The sequence below is a fragment of the Erythrolamprus reginae genome, chromosome Z (assembly GCF_031021105.1).
Source record: "Erythrolamprus reginae isolate rEryReg1 chromosome Z, rEryReg1.hap1, whole genome shotgun sequence".
Taxonomy (NCBI): domain Eukaryota; kingdom Metazoa; phylum Chordata; class Lepidosauria; order Squamata; family Dipsadidae; genus Erythrolamprus; species Erythrolamprus reginae.
Window position 1 is genome coordinate 74,911,135 of NC_091963.1, and position 23,843 is coordinate 74,934,977.

At 35.2% G+C, this 23,843-nt stretch overlaps 1 protein-coding gene across 1 annotated transcript in view; it reads left to right on the top strand.

Moving 5' to 3' along the window:
- Positions 1-23,843, top strand: part of LOC139153837 (collagen alpha-6(VI) chain-like) — a 270,910-nt gene that overhangs the window by 69,585 nt on the left and 177,482 nt on the right. Inside the window, 2 exon segments of the mRNA XM_070728258.1 lie at positions 6,362-6,507; positions 7,866-7,958. Of these exon segments, the coding sequence (XP_070584359.1) occupies positions 6,362-6,507; positions 7,866-7,958 (239 nt within the window).

Sequence of the window (23,843 nt, forward strand, 5' to 3'; positions counted from 1 at the left end):
TTTGTAGTACTTGGAACTTTCATCAAAACCTATAAATCTCAGTCTTTCTGCCACTGGACATCCTTTCTTTCTCTGGGCCAGTAGAATGTTAACCATGGCATATGAGCCAAAAATGTGAAGGTTTTGAATGTCAGGTTTCTTTCCATAAAGCATGTAGAAAGGAGTTTGCTTTAAAATACTGCTCCAGGTACGATTAACAATGTAGTTTGCATACCTTAGTGCTTCACCCCAGTAAAAATTGTTGAGATCAGCGTCTTCTAGGAGACAGCGATACATAGTCTGTAAAATGCCCTGGTGTCGTTCTATAATCCCGTTGTGGACTGGAGTATAAGGGGCTGATGCTTGATGCCGTATCCCATTCCGTCTCATCCATCCTTGGAATTGTTGGGACATGAATTCTCTACCACGATCACTTTGGATTCTTCTGATTCGGACACCGTGTTGATTGAAGACTTGTGCAGCAAAGTCTGTAAAGATCTGAAATGTCTCTGATTTTTGTTTCATTAGATACACAAAACCATATCTAGAATAACTATCAACAATTGTTAAGAAATACTTACTGTTACCCCTAGTAGGCCGAAATGAACCGACAATGTCGGTATGAACCAAATCAAAAATGTGTGTAGACAAACGTATGGCATGCTTAGCAATAGGAGCAGCTTTCGATTTTGATTTGTTACAAACAAAACAGTCTAAGTAAATTGGGCAATTACTATCAACTTTGAAACCATTTACGAATTCAGGCATCTTGGATAAGACATCATATGAAGCATGGCCCAAACGTCGGTGCCAACGGTGAATGCACCTGGAATGAAAAGATTTGTTTGTTAGTACAGGTTTAGCATTTGCAACATTATGCGGAACCATTTGGAATTCATTGGTTTTATGAGCCTCTGTTTCTATAGTAGCAACAGGTTTTCTCTCTGGGCCTGTGCTTTCATAGTTTGGAATGCTTATACTTACATCTACCTATGCACAAAGGTTCAGCTTCAGGTAATAAACACCACCAATCGGAATGGCATGTGCAACAACAGTTCCATTTTTAATAATGTGGATCTCGTTATTCAGGAGCATAGCTTTGTAGCCCAAGTCTTTGTTCAGGTGATAAAGACTAAGTAAGTTGCTTGTAGCATTTGGAATGTAGAGAACACGTGGAATCATCTGATCCAATTCTTCTATGTAGACAGTTCCTTCTCCTTCGACTTTGCATATGTAATTTGAGACTGAGTACAACTCCTTTATATCAGTCTCATGTAATTCAGTAAAAAGTTCTCTTTGGTGAGTAATGTGAAAAGCAGCTCCGCTATCTAAAGTCCATAAATATCTTGTGTTGTACTCATAATTTGAATCAGGAACGTTGTTTAAAGTCAAAGTATTGATTGTAGCACGTGATTCGCTTCCGGAACATCGTTGAGCTGATCTATAGTTACTGGAACTCCTGCGTCTGCTGCCTCTGGGATCTGTTCCTCTGGGCTGGGCAGGATATTGAGAGTGTTGAGGATCAGCAGATTGAGAGCATTGAAAATCTGTCCTTCTGGATTGGTTACTTCTTTGTTGGTAACCGCGACTCGCTGAAGCTCTAGTAGTAGCTGTTCTGGATTTAAGTCTGCATTCCATAATTACTTCTTCTTCAGTTAAGATTTGGCAAACTCTGGATGTGGTACGTTGAGGTAGAGGTATACTATGGCACTTTGTAATAGCCTCTTTCCAGTCCTCATTTAGCGATGAGATGATTGCCGTGGTCATTTGTAGGTGATCAATGTTATATCCTCTTTCTGCCAATTCTTTTTGCATCGCCAAGAGTTTTGACAAGTGTGGAGCAATTTTCTCTCCAGGTTTTAGTTTTGCATTGAAAAAGTCAGTGAACAATAGACATGTCCCCTCGGCTGAAATAGGACGGTAAAGTTCATCTAAGACAGTGATCACGGCATTTGCAGTATTATCAAGTGAAAATCTAACTGATAAATCGGTATCGAGAGACATAAGAATCAAAATAGTTGGTCTTCTATCTAAAGCTCTTTCTTTTTCTGTACAGAGTCTATTTGGTGGGTTGAAAGTCATGTTATCAACCCCTTCTGCAGCTAATATCAGTCTTTCTTAGTTATTTGACTGCAATAGAAATCTATTAAATTATTTTCACTCTTTGTAAGGGGAGTTGATTTTCTGTTTACATAAAAATTTGAGAGATAGTCCTGAGTTATTTGGATGTCTCTCTGCAGATCTTTGGCAAGAGACTGCACAGTCGGGAGATTAATGTCTGCTAGCGAACGTTGGCTTCCCTGTGTATTTGATTCAGAGTGTTTTGAAAACATCTGGTCCTTGTTAATTACTTTCAGTTTTGGCTTTGCTCCTAGTTCTGCTGGAAACTTATCTGATTCACAGTAATTTATTTCTTCTTTCTGTCTCTCTGAACATTCTAACTGTGTTTGACCAGAAATACAAAATTGGGAAGCCTCTTCTGATAACGTAATATTTTCTGTTAAATTAATTAAGTTTGACTCACCGCAAATATCTTCTTGGATCTGGGTGAGAGGTGAAATTCTTTCAGTAGCGATTTCCCCGGTGGGGGGAACAGAAGTTTCTTCTGCTGCTATCGGCATGCTTGTAGGTGAAGGATGCGAAGGGAAATATCTGTGTTTCTTCGCAGGCATATCAGACTTAAATAATTAAGACTTAATTAATTAAGGCACAGCCATCCATCTGCTGCCATGTCATGGATAACAAAGTCCGTTTGAACTTTAATTAACCATAGAGGGGATGGATTTAAGAGGTCCAATCAGTGGACCAGCATTTCTTTATTTATAAAACAGAAAACAAACAATGTCTTGAGAGACAAAATAATATAAGCAGCTTACATAATGGCATCTGGAAAGGAACGGGACAAAAATAGAACTACAATCTCATGTGGGCGGAAGTGATATATGGATATGACATGGAATATTGGAGTGATTAATAACAAGGCACACATGTTAACTCTTTAATTACTGAATGTCTCTGTGGCTGGCAATATCCAGCGTGACACCTGCCTCCCCTATGCCTCTGCCTCCAATGGCTGCGGGTGTCAAGAAGCAAACTTCTCAGAAGCCTCTCATGAGCCAGGCAGCCAGGCAGGATGTTCAGATTGCTTGTCTTCTCCTCCACCCTGCCTCTGCCTCCATGCTGAAATTTACATATATTTAAGTTATGGCCAGGACCAGCAGGCTGTGGCTGCTGCTGGACACCAAGAGGCTCCGCACCCCAATAAATCAGGTTAGTGCTTGTTTTCTTAGTGGGTCTTATTTTCACTCCATTTGTTGTTATTCTTTTTATACAAATGTTCGACATTAAATGAAGTTCGGATGCATACATCCTCAGTTATATGTGTTTCTTGACAATTTTCTATATATGTATACCTTTTCAAGTCAAAATTATGCCTTAGAATTAGTTCCATTGCTATATCAACCACTGAGCAAAATAATAATAATAATAATAATAATAATAATATAATGATGATGATGATGATGATGATGATGATGATAATAATAATAATAATAATAAGAAGAAGAAGAAGAAGAAGAAGTATGAGAATAAGAATAAGAATAAGAACAAGAATAACCACTTTCACTGGCTTATGCCCAAATCGAGCTGCAACGATTCTGGCATAAGCCAGTGAAAGTGGTCCCAGTGGTACTTGCCACGCTGGGCGCAGTGCCAAAGGATCTCAGTGGATATTTGAAAACCATCTGAATTGACAAAATCTCCATCTGTCAATTGCAAAAGGCCGCTTTACTGGGATCGGCAAATATAATTCGCCGCTACATCATGCAATCCTAGCTGCTTGGGAAGCACCCAACTGGTGATGGAATACGAAATCCAGCATAGTGACCTCGTTTGCTGTGTTGTATTGACATAATGATGATGTTGATGATGATGATGATGATGATGATGATGATGATAATAATAATAATAATAATTTAATAATAATTTATTAGATTTGTATGCCGCCCTCTCCAAGGACTTGGGGTGGAAAGAATGGGCAAGGGTAGCTTTCTGAATTATTTTTCTCTCTTTATATTTTGTATATGTGCCCAACTGTTCACAGCAATGTGAAAAATAGAATAAAATGGGATGGGATGGAATCAGTGATGGGCTACCAAAAGTTTTACTACCACAGTGTAGGCGTGGCTTATGCATTTTGTTTCAACATCTTTCAGTGCAAATTGGGTGCTCTGGGGTGGAGCCCACCCCTAATTATCTACTATATAAAATGTGTGTACACACGCTCACACACAGCTCTTCTAAAATTATACACATTCAACCTCATTTATTGTGATAGGAAAAACATATCCAGAGCCCAGAAGGGGAAAAAAGAAAAAAAAAATCAAAATTTTGCTACCGGTACTGCGTACCTGACCGTACCCATAAGACCCCATTACCGGATGGAATGGAATTCTTTGTTGGCCAAGTGTGATTGGACACACAAGGAATTTGTTATTGGTACCTATGCTCTAAGTGTGCATAAAAGAAAAGGTACATTTGTCAACAATCATGAGGTACAACGCAATGATTGTCATAGGGGTACAAATAAACAACCAAGAAACAATCAATATTAATATATATTGTAAGGATACAAGCAATAAGTTACAGTCATACAGTCATAAGTGGGAGGAGATGAGTGATAGGAACAATGAGAAAAATAATAGTAATAGTAATGCAGCCTTAGTGAATAGTTTGCCATGGGTGAGAGAACTATTTGTTTAGCAGATTGATGGCATTCAGGAAAAACTGTTCTTGTGTCTAGTTGTCTTGGTATAGTGTCATTTTGAGGGTAGGAGTTGAAAGAATTTATGTCCAGGATGCGAGGGGTCACTAAATATTTTTATGTCCATCTTTTTGACTCATGCAGTATACAGATCCTCAGTGGAAAGCAGATTGGCAAAAATGGTTTTTCTGAAGTTCTGATTATCCTCTGAAGTCGGTGTCTGTCTTGTCAGGTTGCAGAACTGAACCAGACAGTCATAGAAGTGCAGATGACAGATTCAATAATTCCTCTGTAGAATTGTATCAACAATTCCGTGGGCAGTTTGAGCTTCCTGAGTTGGCACAGAAAAAACATTCTTTATTGTGTTTTTTTGACATTTCTGACCATTTTAGGTCTTGTGATATGATAGAACCTAGAAATGTGAAGGTCTCTACTGTTGATATCATGTTGTCTAGAATTGTAAGAGGTGGTAGAATGGGAGGGTTTCTCCTAAAGTCTACCACCATTTCTACAATTTTGAGTGTGTTCAGTTCCAGATTGTTTCGGTCACACAACGAAGCTAGTTGTTCAACCTCCCATCTGTATGCAGTTTCATCATTATCTTGAATGAGGCCAATCACTGTTGTATCATCTGCAAACTTCAGTAGTTTAAGAGATTGATCATTTGAAATGCAATCATTGGTATAGAGAGAGAAGAGAAGTAGTGAGAGTGCACAGCCTTAGGGGGCGGGTTAATTGTACAGCTTCACCTGCTTATTCCTGTCTGTTAGAAAGCTTGTCATCTATTTACAAGTGTGTTCAGGTACCGCTAGCTGATTTAGTTCAGTTAGAAGAGTGTCTGGCATGATGGTGTTGAATGCTGAAATAAACTTTACAAAGAGACCTTGCGTAGATCTTTGGAGATTCAAGATGCTGTAGGATGTAGTGCAGAACTATATTAATAGCATAATCTGTCAATCTAACTGCTTGGTATGCAAATTACAGGGTGTCAAACAGTGGATCCATGATAGTTTTCCAGTGGGACATCACCAGTCTTTCAAAGGTTTTCATAACTATAGATGTTAGAGCAACTGATCTGTAGTCATTCAGTTTCTTGATAGAGGGCTTCTTCAGCACTGGGATGATAGTGGAGCACTTGAAGCAAGAAGGAACATGGCATATCTCTAGTGATTTGTTGAACATTTGGGTGAAGATTGGCCAATTGGTCAGCACAGACTTTTAAGCAAGAAGAAATTGTCTTGTCTGGGCCTGGTGCTTCACCCACTAGGATGGGGTCAGTTGTAGGAGATTTGGCTGTTGTTGGTATATCTGGTGTGGAGGTTGTGGGGATAGGTGGCCTTTCAAATCTGCAGTAGAACACATTCAAGTCATCTGCCAGTTGCTGATTTCCTTCAAATTGGGAAGGAAGTTTGCTGTAACCAGTGATGTTTTTAAGAGTTTTCCACATGCTTGCTGGTTCATTTGTTGAGAACTAATTCCTTAGCTTTTCAGAGAAACTTCTTTTTGCTTCTCTTATCTTCCTTATAATAATTTATAATGTTATAATAATCCATTATAATAATTAATAACTGAAAAAGCATATATTTAAAAGTTATTGATAATAACCACTGTTTCAAATAGGACTAGATGGACTAATAACCATTGCCCTGGAAGGAGCTAAATATATTGATCAACTTCAGCATATTGAGTTTGGAAAGGGATTTGGATATAACACACAATTATCTATTGACACAGAAAATGTTGCTACAAGACTCTTTCAGTATATGGTAAGTTGATAAGATAAAACCAATAGATTAGATTTTGAGATTTAAAGGATCCTTTGATACCCAATTATACATCTCCATCCCATGTCAATTCAGTGAAGCGGTTGATGTAATGTGCTGGTACCTGGAAGCTGTAAGAATGTGGATGAGAGTAAACTGGCTCAAGCTCAACCCTGACAAGACCGAGTGGTGTTTCCTCCGAAGGACCATTCCATCTGTCCATCAATTGTTCTGGGGGAGGGAAACTTTAATCCCCTCAAATAGGGTCTGTAACTTGGGCGTCCTCCTAGATCCACAGTTGAACCTTGGCCACCATCTTTCAGCTGTGGCAAGGGGAATCTTTGCCCAGGTTTGACTGGTATACCAGTCAAGGCTCTATTTGGACCAGGAGGCTCTGCACACAGACACTCAGACACTCATTATCTCCTGTCTAGATTATTGCAACGTGCTCTACATAAAGCTACCCTTGTTTGGAGACTACAGATAGTCCAGAATGCAGCCTCATGAGCTGTCATGGGTGTTCCTCGATACAGCCATATAACACCAATGCTTCATGCGCTGCACTGGCTATCAATTGGTCTCCAGTCACAATTTAAGGTTATTACCTATAAAGCCCTACATGGCTCAGGACCAGTCTAAGTACAACACCGTCTCTTGCCACATACTGTACCTCCCAAAGACCAATCAGATCACAAGGAGTTGCTCTCCTCCAGGTCCCATTAACTAAACAATGCAAGTTGATGGGCCTTTGGGGGAGACTCTTCTCTGTGGCTGCCCTGACATTATGAAACCAACTACCCCTCAATGTCTGCACTGCTCCCACCCTACTCTCCTTCTGAAAGGCTGTGAACACCTAGTTTTGCCAGGAAGCCTGGGGGCTGTGAATTTAACATTTTATCACATCACATTTGCAACTGTTTCTGTATGTAATTGAATTGAATTGAATTTCTTTGATTTCTATGCTGCCCAATTTCATAGGACTCAAGGTTTATTATAGGTTTGTTATGGGTTTTACTATTCTTATTACTAATTATTTGACTTTTTAATTGTATGTACTATTTATAGTTGTAAGCCACCCTGAGTCCCATTTCAAATAAATTAAATTAAAATAAATTAAATTTTATTCCTGAATAGCATACAATAATTACAAGAGGCATCCACAGAAGAGAACAAGGGAGGACAATTGACAAAGACAACTTTGCCTTTGCAACTTTTGTGAACATTGTTTTTTGTCATTTTCATGAAAGTCTTGGATGCAGACCTCTTTACAAATTAATATAAAAGTGACAATAATAATACTCATTAGTAATTATAACTAACCAAATTTTCTAAGGATAAAATAATAATTTCTTCTCTTCAAGGACCAAATTGCTGAGCGAAAATGCTGCTGCATATTTTGTAGGTGTGAGGGAGAAGAAGGATCCCGTGGACAAAGACAAGAAAAGGGGTACAAGGTAAATATATTATGCATCATTTCATTCTGATCCCAGTGTCACAGAGATATACACTGAAAACCTTACTTCAATTAGAAATTTAAGATTGTACAAAAATAATAGTCTAAGCAAAAATAAAAATAATAAAAAGAGCATTAAAAAGGGACTACTGTAGTAGTAATACAGTTTTATTATTAGTTATCAATTTGTAAACAATACATTTCTTCACATTTATTTCTTCATTAAAAAATAAATATACAATGGGAGTGTTAAAAAAAATCAAAATTATGTCTGTAATTATGCAATTGATGCCCCACTTTTTTTACATGTGGAGGCCATCTTCATTTTTGACTCCCCATCTACATTGCTCACAGGCAGACAACTGAAACAGGGAGGGAAGTGAGTAGATTTGGTATGCTGGGGAAGTTTGGGAGGAAATTGTGGAGAGTAAGAGCTGACTGACATCTGGCATCATCTTAGTGTCCAAGGTCAAAAGATGAGCAAGCCCCAACTCCAGATCGTTTCCCAAAATAAATTGGCTGCAATTGATTTGTGGACAATGAACAGTGGGTAAACCAGAGGAGGAAAGGGGATTTTTTTACTTTTCTTCTTGTGCCCATGTGGAATTATCAGTAAAATTATACTCTTGGTAAAATAATGTTCCAGAAGTTTCTTTTGTTACATATGCCAATGGGATGGTTGACATTTATGACCTTGTAGACGTCCCTGAAAATGTGTCAAGGGAAGTCAGAGTTAATTTATACCACAGTTGTAATTGTATGCAGGAACGATTTTGGAAGACAAAGAGATGCTACCTAGAGAATAAATCAGATAAGAGAAAGAGTAGTGTGCAATTGCATAGTTTGTGAACTAAGATTAATCAAAAACGAATGTCTCTAAATTCTCCACCTGTAAAGGTGACTATGGAAGAATTGTATTTGAAGACTTGCAAGATTCTGTTGAAGTAGCTTTACAATAACATAGAATTAGCTCATCTTATCATGTTTCCTGTTTGGTCTACCTAATAAAGCTGATGTCAGACTATTTATGCTTAAATTATATTTATTTAATTGTTTATTTGTTTGTATGGATTTGGGGGGGGGGTGTAAAATTGTTTTATTTTTTCCTCCATACATACTTTTTTCAATACATTTCAAAATAATCAAATTACAATAAAAACAGTACAGTTAGTAAATCATATAAATTATCCCCCAAAAAATTAATAGTTCCAAATTAATTATTTTTGGTATTAATCAAACCCCAAAACCTTGACCTCTAATTTTGTCATCTAAATATCCATTTTTTCTTCTAATTGAATTCCACATTGATTTCCTTTAACCTTATTACAATAATTTCATCTTATTCTTACAAACACAATTAAGCCTTTATATTTACTCCCTGTTTTCATGTATTCTCCTTTAAAAAATAGCTAAAAACCCTTACTACCTCTTCCTAAACAAAATTTTAAAAAGATTATAAGCTAAGAAAAAAGGAAGTATAATAATAAAAATAGAAAAAAAAGAACCGAGCACCATTACTATTAAAGAATTTGAAAAAAATCTTTTTTAAAAAAAAATCTTTTTTATTTATTTTTAAGGTTTAATATACACACAACATAAAACAGTGCATAGCGAAATGTCAATTTGAAAATAATCAAACAAAAAAGAGAAAAAGGAGAAAAGAAAAAACCCAAAATCTTAATTACTAATTAATCCATTGTTTTAGTTGAGCATTTATCATAATATTATAATCATATAACATATAACTTGTAAAATTCTATCAATACTTCAATACATTCATAAAGCTCAGATTAAGATTTACAAAGTGGTGATCAGGTCGACAAGACATGCTTACAATGTCGGCCTGATTACATCTGCGGAATCCCACCCGGCCACCCTGTTTAGGGTGACTCACTCCCTTCTTAACCAGGGGGGAGTTGGGGAACTCTTACAGGGTAGTGCTGAGGCCTTTAATAGGTTTTTCGCAGATAAAATCGCTCAGATCTGGATTGATCTCAACTCCAATTGGAGTACAGAGTCAACTGACAAGTCAGTCAGGTGACAGGGGCTCGTCTTGGTCCACCTGTTTACAGCGAGTTTGACCTGGTGACACCTGGTGAAGTGGACAAGGCCATTGGATCTGTGAATTCTACCACCTGTTTGTTGGACCTGTGCCCCTCCTGGCTGGTTTCGGCCAGCAGGGAAGTGACACAGAGCTGGGTGCAGGAGATTACCAATGCTTCTGTGAGGGAGGGGTCCTTTTCAGCTTCGTACAAAGAGGCACATGTGCATGCCCTCCTCAATAAGCCTTCCCTGGACCCAGCCGTATTTAACAACTATCATCCTGTCTCCAACCTTCCCTTCATGGGGAAGGTTGTTGAGAAGGTGGTGTCGTTCTAGTTCCAACGGTCCTTGGAAGAAGCTGATTACCTAGGCCCTCAGCAGTCAGGATTCAGACCCAGCTACAGAACGAAAACTGCTTTGGTCATGCTGATGAATGATCTCTGGCGGGCCCGGGAGACGGGTTTATCCTCTGTCCTGGTGCTTCTTGACCTCTCAGTGGGGAAGGTTGTTGAGAAGGTGGTGTCGCTCCAGCTCCAGCGGTTCTTGGTATAAGATTTTTTATTTTTCTCCACCATGAAATAAAACAATATATAGTTATAAACACAACAACAATGCTTAAAATCAATCATATACAAACTTTTCTTTTCTCATTACTCGCTCAATGGAGGGACTTATCTCTCCCCGTATAAAATTTTCTTTTAATTTTATGCATTATTAGCAATTCTTAAAATTCTAAATTAAAATTTTTCCCTCATTGTCTTACAACAAAAGGTTACAACAATGAAAAGAATAATAAAATCTCTTTTATCTAAATTTAATCTTATATCATATAGCTATTTAAAAATTCTCTATATATATATGTATCTTTAGTAAAAGATACTATTCATAATATGTCACCTACATTGTAAAATAAAGTTCTATATGTTTAAATCTAAACAATAAGTAAATTTTGTGTTATATCATTATATAGTGCTACCACTACGTCTCATCTTTGCCATTTGGCTTGCAAAGCTTAAATCAAATTCTCTTGTTTCAATTTTTCCAAAATTAACCAATTACTAATGTATATATAATGTATCTCTTAATTTTCTATCCAATCATAAAACTTCCCACAAATTTTATAATAATCCGAGTCTTATTTATCTTTAAGTTTCAAAGTCAATCTTCTCATCTCTGCACAATCCATAATTTTTCTCAAAACTTCCCTTTCCGTTGGTATCCTATTCAATTTCCAACATTGTGCATATACAATCCTACCTGCTGTAATTATGTGTATAATTAAATATGTCTCTTCTTTATCAAAATTATCTGGTAAAATACCCAGAAGCTATATCTCAGATCTAAGATCAATAGTTTTTCTTAAAATCTTCTGAATCCAATGTTGAATTTGTGTCCAAAATTTACTTGCTTCTGGACAAGTCCACCACATGTGATAGAATGAGCCAGGTAAGTCACTGTATTTCCAACAGTTCATCGACAGATTCTGAAAAAATTTCCGCTAACTTTTGTGGTGATATATGCCATCTATAAAACATTTTATACATATTTTCCTTAAATGCAGTTTACATTGTCATTTTACAATTTCTCTCCCATAATTGCTGCCAACAATCTCTGTCTATTGTATATCCTATATTTCTCATCCATTTTATCATTGTGTCCTTAACCTGCTCGAATTCTAATTCAATTGTTAAGAAGTATTTGTAAATTTTTTTGATCAAGTTAACATCCTGACCCAATAAGATTTGATCTAATTCTGTTTTTTGTAAGTTAATACCTTTTGTTTTAATGTCTTTCTCAAATCTTGATTGTAACTGTAAATACATAAACCAATCCAGCTTTATGCCTTGTTTTTCTAATTCTTGAAGTGGTTTTAACTTCAATGATTGTGTCAGTATATCCTTATATCTTAAAATATTAGACCAGTTTAGTCTATTGGCGTGCATAAATACTTCTATTATCGATATCCAAAATGGTACTTTTGAGTAGTGTTTCGCTTTCATCTTTTCCCAAATTGCCATCAATGAACTTCTTATAATATGACTCTGAAAGTAACTATGTATGTTCTTCTTCTCATACTACATAAATGCATGCCAATCTATTTGCAAGTCATGTCCTTCTAACACCAGTAGTCTTTTATTGCTAAGTAAAATCCCGTCCTTTACCCATGTCATTGCCGCCGCTTGGTAATAGAGCTCCCAATGTGGTAGCCCTCCTCTTTCTCTCATATCTTGTAAATTTTTTAAACAGATTCTTGGTTTTTTCCCTTGCCATACAAATTTCGTTGTAATTTTATTTAGCTCATTGAAAAAAGTCTTTTCAAGTTTAATTGGAGTAGTGGAAAATAGGAACAATAATCTTGGTAAAATATTCATCTTAATTGGAGCAATTCTGCCCAATAGTGATGTCTGAAGATTCTTAGAAACATAGAAACATAGAAGACTGGTGGCAGAAAAAGACCTCATGATCCATCTAGTCTGCCCTTATATTATTTTCTGTATTTTATCTTAGGGTGGATATATGTTTATCCCAGGCATGTTTAAATTCAGTTACTGTGGATTTATCAACCACGTCTGCGGGAAGTTTGTTCAAGCCGGTGTTGAAAACACCCAATAAAATCAAAAAATCAATTCAAAAATTTAAAAATAATCCAAAAAATCAAATGTAATCCAATGAATAGATCGAAAAATCCATTAATAAAAAAAACAACACAGAGTAATAATCCAAAGGGTGGGTAAACAAACACCTGATAAAATAAAAAATATTTTTAAAAAAATCAAAAATAATCCAAAAAATCAAATATAATCCAATGAATAGATAGAAAAATCCATTAATTGAAAAAACACAAAGTAGTAATCCAAAGGGTGGGTATGCAAACCTGGTGTTAAAAAAAATCAAATATAACCCAATGAATGGAAAAGTCCAGTGATCAAAAACACCCCGCCCAAAAAAATTAACTAGTCAGACCCAAAATTTAATTAGGGTCTGATAAAAAGAGTAATATAAAAGACAATTCTACGGAAGAAGCTATCAAAATCTAAATCTGGTAAAAATAAAAAATGAAGAAAATGAAGTATAATAAAGGCCTAAGAAAATAAAAATAAAGATTTAAAGATTTAAAAATTAAAAAATTAAAAATCAAATATAAAAATTAATTAGTTTTTTTTAAAAAATAAACTTGAATTATGGATAAAATAAAATCAAGGTTTAAATAAAAAAGTAGCTGGGTATAAAAATTGTAGTGTCTAAAACATATATACGCAATGCTATTGATTATAGGATTATAACCCTTAAAGGGTCTTTTAGCTGAATTATCATACAGAAGCCTCAAACCAAGAAGCAGAGTTATTGTACTTTTCAAAAGAGAAGGAAAAAAAACTGTTTATCACTTTGTAGCAATAACACAGAGTCAGCAAGCTGCACCTGGCTTTGTTATTAAATGTAGCAAAATGTCAAGGCCACTTTCCCATGCTGCAGCCTGTCCTTTGTCTTTTAACTTCTTGCCACTAGATGGCAATATAAGCCTTTTAAGGTGAAAAAATATTTCAGAATAAAGTACAGTGGTACCTCGAGATACGAGTTTAATTCGTTCCGGACCTGGGCTCTTAAGTCGAGCAGCTCTTATCTCGAACGACTTTTCCCCATAGGAATTAATGTAAATAATTTTAATTGGTTCCAGCCCTCAAAAAACTCACAAAGTTAGTCTAAATTATGCAGAAAGACATGTTTTTAATGAAGAAATGTACATGTACATATAAATGAATAATGAAGTTTCTTTCACTTAACTTGTAAACTTTCTTAAACTTTTAAATTTACATATGTTCAACTTCTCTGCCACCCAATCCTGTAGGACAGAGGTCCCCAACCCTTTTTGCACCGATCAAGTGATCAAGAGAGGAATGGGTGAATGAATGGACGGAGGGTGGGAAGGAAGGAAGGAAAGAGGGAAGGGACAGAACAGAGGAAGGAAGCAAGGAAACTTATGAAAGGGGAGAGTAAGAGAGGAATGAGTGAAGGGAGGGAGGGAGGGAAGAAGGTGGGAAGGAGAAAGAAAAGAAGAAATAGAGGAAGGGAAGGTAAAAGAAAGAAAAAGAGCAAGAAAGCAAGCAAGCAAGCAAGCAAGCAAGAAAGAAAGAAAGAAAGAAAGAAAGAAAGGGGGAAGGGACAGGAACAGAGGAAGGAAGCAAGGAAACTTATGAAAGGGGAGAGTAAGAGAGGAATGAGTGAAAGGAGGGAGGGAGGGAAGAAGGTGGGAAGGAGAAAGAAAAGAAGAAATAGAGGAAGGGAAGGTAAAAGAGAGAAAGAAAAAGAGCAAGAAAGAAAGCTGCAAGCACCCCCCCAAGCCCCCCAGGCCGGCTGCAACCTTTTAAAACACGCGCGCCGCTTCGCAGCTGTCTCCTGAAGCCGAACGCGGAAGTTAGCGTTTGGCTTCAGGAGACAGCTCCTTGGCGCTTGTATCTCGAATTTGGGCTTGTAAGTAGAACAAAAATATCTCTCCCCTCCCAGCTCTTATCTCGAGTTGCTCTTAAGTAGAGCAGCTCTTATGTCGGGGTTCCACTGTATTTTGAATATCTTAAAACGTGAAAATATGAAATGAGAACAATAAAAGCTGCCCAAATATGCAGTAATACTTTTCTCTTTAAAATATCAGTTTCTTTAGAGTTGTAGCACTTTACAAAAATGCTGTTAACATATCGTTCTGGCACTTTAAATGTAGGATTCAGGAGAGACGGCAATGCAGAAAGCTTTCTCCGCCACTGAGCCGGAAATCAAAGTTCCGGTGTTTTCACGTCTCTCCCTCACCAAAAAACAGTTCCAAGTCAAATTTTAAGAAACCTCTAATATATCTCTTGTCTCCAAAATCCAGATTTTAAAATCCCAAAACAATTCTCTCACCAGATGGATTTATAGATGGTAATAATCCCCTCAGCTTCCGTCTTTCCCAAAGCTTCAGGTAACAGGTTACTTCCAGCAGGCTGATGGTCAGGGGACTGGCTTCCTGCAGGATTTTGCAATATCCTGCGGTTCCCCAGATGTTCCCCTCTCTCACCTGACTCTCCAAGCCAAGAAAGTCCACATCGTGGGACCCCAATAAGCCGCGATTCAACAGGCTACCCCAGAGCATTGGGGAGTCCATTGTGTCACTTCAGTGGTTCTTGGAAGAAGCCGATTATCTAGGCCCTCAACAGTCGGGATTCAGGCCCGGCTACAGCATGGAAACTGCTTTGGTCACGCTGATGGATGAGCTCTGTCAGGCCTGGGACAGGGGCTTGTCCTTTGTCCTGGTGCTTCTTGAGCTCTCAACAGCTTTCGATACCATCAACCATGGTATCCTTCTGTGCTGACTGGAGGGGTTGGGAGTGGGAGGCACTGTACTTCAGTGGTTCTCCTCCTACCTCTTCGGTCGGTCCAAGTCAGTGTTAGTGGGGGGTCAGAGGTCGGCCTCGAGGTGTCTCCCTTGTGGAGTGCCTCAGGAGACGGTCTTCTCTCCCCTGCTATTTAATATCTACATGAAACCACTGGGTGAGATCATCCAAGGACATGGGGTGAGGTATCATCAATATGCTGATGATACCCAGTTGTACATCTCCACCCCATGTCCAGTCGGTGAAGCAGTGGAAGTGATGTGTCGGTGCCTGGAGGCTATTGGGGTCTGGATGGGTGCCAGCAAGCTCAAAGTCAACCCTGATAAGACAGAGTGGCTGTGGGTTTTGCCTCCCAAGGACAATTACTGACCATCCATTACCCGGGGGGGATTATTGCCCCCCTCGGAGAGGGTCTGCAACTTGGGCATCCTCTTTGATCCACATCTAACTTTAGAACACCACCTTTCGGCTGTGGTGAGGAGGACGTTTGCCCAGGTTCGCCTGGTGCACCAGTTGCGGCCCTATCTGGACAGGGAGTCATTGCTCACAGTCGCTCATGCCCTCATCACCTCAAGATTCAACTACTGCAATGCTCCCTACATGTGGCTACCTCTGAAAGTGTTCGGAAACTCATGCAAAATGCGGCCGTGAGAGCTATTGTGGGGCTTCCCAGATTCGCCCATGTCTCGGCAACACTCCGCGGCCTGCACTGGTTGCCGATCAGTTTCCGGCCACAATTCAAAGTGTTGGTAATGACCCATAAAGCCCTACATGGCATCAGGCCAGAATAACTTTAGGACCGTCTTCTGCTGCACGAATCCCAGCGACTGATAAGGTCCCACAGAGTCGGCCTTCTCTGGGTCCCATAGACTAAACAATGTCGTCTGGCGGGACCCAGGGGAAGAGCCTTCTCTGTGGTGGCTCCACCCCTCTGGAATCAACTCCCCCAGAGATTAGAACCACCCCCACCCTCCTTGCCTTTTGTAAGCTACTCAAAACCCACCTATTTCACCAGGCATGGGGTAACTGAGTTACCCCTAGGCTATGGTAGATTTGTATATGGTATGACTGAGTTGTATGGTTGTAATAATGTGCTTTTTTAACATATTGGATTTGTGATATTGTATTCCGCTATGAGCTGCTCCGAATCCTCGGAGAGGGGCGGCATTCAAATCTAATATTAAATAAATTAAAAAATTAAATTGAATTAAATTGAAAAATTAAATTAAATTAAATTAAATTAAATTGAATTAAATTGAATTGAATTGAATTGAATTGAATTGAATTGAATTGAATTGAATTGAATTGAATTGAATTGAATTGAATTGAATTGAATTGAATTGAATTGAATTGAATTGAATTGAATTGAATTGAATTGAATTGAATTGAATTGAATTAAATTGAATTAAATTGAATTAAATTGAAAAATTAAATTGAATTAAATTAAATTAAATTAAATTAAATTAAATTAAATTAAATTAAATTAAATTAAATTAAATTAAATTAAATTAAATTAAATTAAATTAAATTAAATTAAATTAAATTAAATTAAATTAAATTAAATTAAATTAAATTAAATTAAATTAAATTAAATTAAATTAAATTAAATTAAATTAAATTAAATTAAATTAAATTAAATTAAATTAAATTAAATTAAATTAAATTAAATTAAATTAAATTAAATTAAATTAAATTAAATTAAATTAAATTAAATTAAATTAAATTAAATTAAATTAAATTAAATTAAATTAAATTAAATTAAATTAAATTAAATTAAATTAAATTAAATTAAATTAAATTAAATTAAATTAAATTAAATTAAATTAAATTAAATTAAATTAAATTAAATTAAATTAAATTAAATTAAATTAAATTAAATTAAATTAAATTAAATTAAATTAAATTAAATTAAATTAAATTAAATTAAATTAAATTAAATTAAATTAAATTAAATTAAATTAAATTAAATTAAATTAAATTAAATTAAATTAAATTAAATTAAATTAAATTAAATTAAATTAAATTAAATTAAATTAAATTAAATTAAATTAAATTAAATTAAATTAAATTAAATTAAATTAAATTAAATTAAATTAAATTAAATTAAATTAAATTAAATTAAATTAAATTAAATTAAATTAAATTAAATTAAATTAAATTAAATTAAATTAAATTAAATTAAATTAAATTAAATTAAATTAAATTAAATTAAATTAAATTAAATTAAATTAAATTAAATTAAATTAAATTAAATTAAATTTCTTTTTTTCTTTTTTTTTCAATTTTTTTATTATTTTTTCATAAAACAGACATACAGACGTACAAACATTAAACATAAAATGGGGATGTGTTTCCCCGCTTCTTTTGAAAGTATACATTCAAATAGAAAAAAGAATACATAATCAAACATTTGTTAAATGTTAAAAAGTCTAGTAAAAAATTTTCAAATCTTAAATGCAATATTAGTACATTATAAGTAAAAATGCTTAATATGTTATTTATGTGTAATATATTCATCTAATCAAACATTCAAACAAATCTCATTTACTAAACATACATAAAACAAAATTTTTAATATATCGCTTGTGAGTAAACTACTATGTCAAAATCATCAACAAATACATCTAATATTATTATTACCTAAATAAAAACAGATCTATCTCTTATTTTTTCTTATCTAACCATTTATATATGTTGTTCCATGTTTCATAAAATTTTGTATCTTCTTGATCGTTTAATCGTCTTGTCATCATATCCATTTCAGCGCAATCTAATATTTTAGCTATAACTTCTTCTTTCTTGGGGATTTCCTCCCCCTTCCAGTTTTGCGCATATATTATTCTAGCCGCAGTTAATATGTGTATGATTAAGTAAAAAGTTTCCTTCTTATAAGTCTGATTAGTAATTCCTAATAAGTAAAATTCCGGGGTGTTATCTATGTCATATTTTAATATTTCTTTTAATATCTTCTCAATCATCTTCCAATAAGTTTTAGCTTTGCTACATGTCCACCATTGATGGTAATAAGTTCCTATATCTTTCTTGCATTTCCAACACAGTGGGGATGTTTTAGGAAACATTTTAGCTATCCTGTTTGGTGGAAGGTGCCATCTATAAAACATTTTAATTTGGTTTTCTTTTAATGAAACTGACTTGGTCATTTTCCAATTATTAATCCAGACTTTTTCCCAAGTATCAATATCTATTTCCTTACCTATGTTTCTGCACCATCTTATCATGGTATCTTTTAGAGTCAACTCTATATTTTTGTGAGCGATAAGAAATTTATATATTTTCCCTATCATTTTTACTGAATTATTAATAATTAAATGACTTAGCAAATTCTTACTTTTATTAAAAGTGTAAAGAGTTATATCCTTCTGGTATCTGGATCGAATCTGGGCATAATGCCACCAATCTATTATTATCCCTTCTTCTTGTAGTTTATTCCTAGGCTTTAGCTTCATCTGATCATTTAATAATTCTTTATATCTATAAAATATTTTCGTGTCTTTTATAGATTTTGGATGTGTTATTGCTTCTAGGGGGGCTATCCATTCTGGGACATTTAAGAAGTGATTTTTCTTTATGTCCTTCCAAACCTCTAGTAAATACTTCCTTAATGTGTGTCTTTTAAAATATGAGTGATTTTTTTCCTTGTCATACCATATAAATGCATGCCAGCCCAGCATAAGATCATGTCCTTCTAAATTTAATATTCTTTTATTCTCTAAGGTTATCCAATCTTTAATCCATGTTAAAGCAGCGGCCTGATAATATAATTTCCAGTTTGGAAGACCAAATCCTCCTCTTTCTTTAATGTCTTCCAAACAGTTTATTCTTATCCTTGCTTTTTTCCCTTGCCATATAAATTTTTTAACTAAGTTTGTCAAAGTTTTAAAGAAAGTTCCCCCTGGGTTTATTGGAATTACCTGAAAAAGAAATAAAACCTTAGGCAGAATATTCATCTTGATTGTGGCAATTCTTCCTAAAAAAGATATTTTCAGGTTATTCCATGTTTCTAAATCTTTTTTAATTTCTGATAATAATTTTATGTAATTATCATTTTTTAAAGTTATTGTTTTCGCTGTTAAATTTATTCCTAAATATTTTACTTTCTTTACGGTTTTTATTCCAGAAATATTTTCTAATTTAGTTTCTTGTATTTTATTCATATTTTTGGTTAAGAAAGAAGTTTTGCTTTTATTTATCTTTAAACCTGCTACCTTTCCGTATTGTTCAATAGTTTGCAATAAAGAAGGAACAGTTGTTATCGGTTCTTCAATTATAAACGTTAAGTCATCTGCAAAAGCTTGGAGTTTGTAAGTTTCGTCTCCTATAGTTAAACCTTTTATTTCGGAATCCGCTCTTATTTTAATTAATAAAGTTTCAAGTGTCATAATAAATAACAATGGTGATATAGGACATCCTTGACGAACTCCCTTGTTTATATCAAGTGCTTGTAATTGGTTATTATTTAGTATTATTTTAGTCGTTTGTTTTGAGTATATAGTATCTATTAAATTAACAAATTTTGAGCCAAATCTCATTTTGTTTAATTGCATTTTTATAAATGTCCAGTTAACGTTGTCAAAGGCCTTTTGAGCATCTAAGAACATTAAGGATGCTGTCTTATCTGGATGTTGTTCATAGTATTCTAATGTGTTTATTACTGTTCTAAGGTTATTTTTAATTTGTCGCCCTGGTAGAAATCCATTTTGGTCTTGATGTATTATTCCATTTATAATTCTTTTAAGTCTATCTGCATAAATGGCAATAAATATTTTATAATCTACATTTAATAAAGATATGGGTCTATAATTTTTGATTTTTAGTGGGTCAGTACCGGATTTGTGTATTAAAGTTGTCAGCGATTCTGACCAAGATTTCGGAATTTTACCCTCAAGTCTACATAAATTAAAAATTTCTAACATATAGTTTCTTACTATTTCATTGTCTATCTTATACCATTCTGCCGGTATAGCATCCGGACCAGTGGCCTTATTGTTTTTCTGCTTTTTAATTATAGTTAGGAGTTCTTCCATTGTTATTGGACCATCCAACATAGTCTGTTGATCTTCTGTTATTTGTGGTAATTTTGAAGCCTGTAAGTAATTAAAAACCTCATCTTCACTAACATTGTCTTTAGCATAAAGATCTTTATAAAAATTATAAACAATGTCCGCCTTTCCTTCTGTATCATATTTTATTGTACCGTCTTTGTCTTCTAATTTTTTTATCAATTTGGATTGACTCTGCTTTCTAAGTTTATATGCTAACCATCTGCCTGGTTTATTTGCATGTTCAAAATAATGTTGTTTTGCTTCCGGTTTGGCGGTGATCGCGGCGGGACATCCTTGGCAGGGCTCTGCCAAGCGATCCCTTCTACCCCCTTCGAAGGTCGCATTTGCGATCGGATCGGGCTCGGATGGCCCGATCCCAGAACAGGGGGCTCCCCTCTGCCCGAGGAGCCATCGCTGAGACTCCAGAGGCAGCGGTTCGCCCCGCAGCTTTGAAGACGGGAGAACCGATCCTCTTCGCCTGAGAGGACCGGCCAGCGCTTTCTCCCCTCACCCAGCGGGAAGCTGAGAAAAAGCTTTAAATTGAAAGTTCTACATTTAACTAACTGAAAAAGAATACATCCGATAAAGGACTTAAGGTAAAAAATTTCCTCTTTGTTTCAAGACCAAAATCTGAAGATTTGATCGTTCGCAAGCCTCAAGGGAAAGCTTTCTTTAACGAGGCGAAAGTGAAAGTTTTTTTTTTCTGAGTCTCATCCGCAAATAACAGCCGAGACTAAATTCTCTCATTTTCATTGTTTCCATTTTGTATTTGAATTTTGGAACCTATAAAACATTTTTTTTACCCTATGCTTTAATAAAAGATCTTGAACTGGAAATGACTATATAGAAGATTTCAATGCTTAAAAGAAATTAGTAAAGATGACTAAAATTTCTTTTTTATAGTCTGTCAAAACATTGTGTTCCGGGCTGACATCTTAACAGCGGAGGAACACAACTTTGTTGCCTTATTTTTTTCTCATCCTGTTGTCTTTGCAACATAATAACATTATATAACAACTTGAAAATAAATGGGAAATAGAAGGAACTGATACCTTTTCTTTGGAATATTTACCTTTGGATTAACCTACTTGGATTACTTGCTGATTGCCTTTGAACTACTTTGGATTACTTGCTGATTGCTTTTTTTCCTTGGGATTATTTTTTCTTCTGAGAACCTTTTCACATCTGCCTGATCATATGAACTTCTGACTTCTAACCTGACTCCATCTTGGGATCTATTTTTTTTGCCTTTGTCTTGAATTTGGAAAAGAACATAGACTCCATTTTAACTACAAGAAAATCATTAATTTGACTTTTTTTTTCTTTTCGTGAGACCTGCAATTGGGATTAAGTACAATTGCATTTTCTGGCATTGGGATTCACACTCTTTATTCATCTAATATAATTTCCTGATTTATAACAAGAACATAACTATACATATTGTGTTTTCTTTTTGATTAATTAACTCTTTTTTTGTTCTCTTTCTGATTTTCCCTCTTTTTATTCCTATTTTTAAAAGAAGTTTGAATTGAAGACTATGCATTGTTAGCAAACCTTGGTTTCCTGCTCTATTCTAATCATTTGAATTGAAATACTCCCCATTTCTTTTTTTTCTCTCCCTTTTTCTCCCTCTTCTTGCTGCCTTATTAAGTCTTTTTTCTCTTCCTTTTTTTTCTCTGTACTTTTTCAAAGTCTCCCTTTTTAAAATAGTTATTACTCCTCTTTTGCTGACATTTATTTTGTCTTTTTATTAGACCATTTATTTTTAACTTTTACTGGTTTTCTATTCCTAAAAGTTTTATATTTGTTTACTGAGTTATTATATCTTTAAACTTTTAAATTTTCAAAATAATTAATAACAATATATATTGGATTTTGAATTTTCTTGATAATTGAATAGTTATAATTTAAGCGTAACCGCTAATAAAACAGATTGAATAGATTTGGAATTTATAGAAATTTTCTCCTTTTCACTATATATAAATTTAGATTGATTTAAATTAATTCAAATTTTAAACAGCGGATTCAAAATTGATAATGTCAACTTCTTCAACCGTTGTTAAAACAGTCAAAAAACAACCTACTGCAACAATCTCTTCTCCACAAGTGTCCCCACGTCCTTCCCCGACGCACCAGGCCTCAGCTATGTCTTCCAAGGATAAAGAAAAAGACAAAACAACACAGCCCAACTTTGCAACATTACAAGAAACTTTAAACAATATGCAGGACTCTATCTTTAAATCTCTAGAGAATGCCACCCAACAAAGAGAGGTTATAAAAGAGGATGCAACACAACAAAGGGAAGCTATAAAAGCAGACTTGGCTGAATTTAAAAAGGAGATCGCCCAACTGAAAGCTGATATGGGCGAGGTCAAAGACCAGATAAAGGTGATCCAACAAACACTACAAGAAAGTGATGATCGAGTGAAAAAGGTTGAAGAGAAATCCGACAAAAACGCAAAAAGAATTGATTATCTCGAAGGGAGAGCTGATGTAAGACACAGAAGACATGATGAATCAATTATTCAGCTGGAGATGCAACGTGCTTCGTATGGACTACGATTTCAGAACATGAAAGAGGAAAAAGATGAAGATTTAAAAATGACTATGGCGGAAACGATTGGAGGAATACTCCAGGAGGATCCTGCTGCGCTAGTGAAAGAAATCGATGAAGTTTACAGGACTTCGAATAGTTACATCCGTCGCCACAATCTTCCAAGAGAGATTCATATCAAATTCACCAGGAAAACTTTGCGAGACGACATACTCCATTGGGCAAGAAACTCCAAACTCCAACATCAAGGAGTGGAAATAAAAATATTGAAACAAGTTCCAAGAAGTGTCAGAGAAAGCAGAAGAGATTACCAGTTTCTTACCAGAATTTTGATCAAAGAAAATATAACCTACCGTTGGTTAATCCCACAAGGTCTTTCTCTGACATGGCGTTCTACAAGATACAAGCTGGAAAATGTAGAACAAGCTAGGTATTTCTTTGAAAATAGTGGCATTAGCCACATGGACTTTTCAGATAAACAACAAGAGGCTCAACAACAACCAGCACAACAGCAACCAGGAGAGATGCTAGCAATCCAACAAGAAGAACTATTGGGGGCCACAGCTCAAGTAATAGAGCAGGACCAAGGTGCTATAAGAAGAGTTCAGCCTCAGCGAGAAACCAAAAAACCCACTAAATGACAACAACTAAAGATCTAAAGATCTTTTCGGTAAACGTTAACGGACTTAATGAACCAAGGAAAAGGAAACAAATCTTCTCTAAAATCAGAAATCAAAATGCTCAAATTGCAATACTACAAGAAGTACATATCAAAAAAGATAACCAAAAATTATTGTTGAATCCCAAAATTGGAAAAATGTATGCTGCATTAGCAGATCAAAAAAAAAGAGGTGTGGTGATGT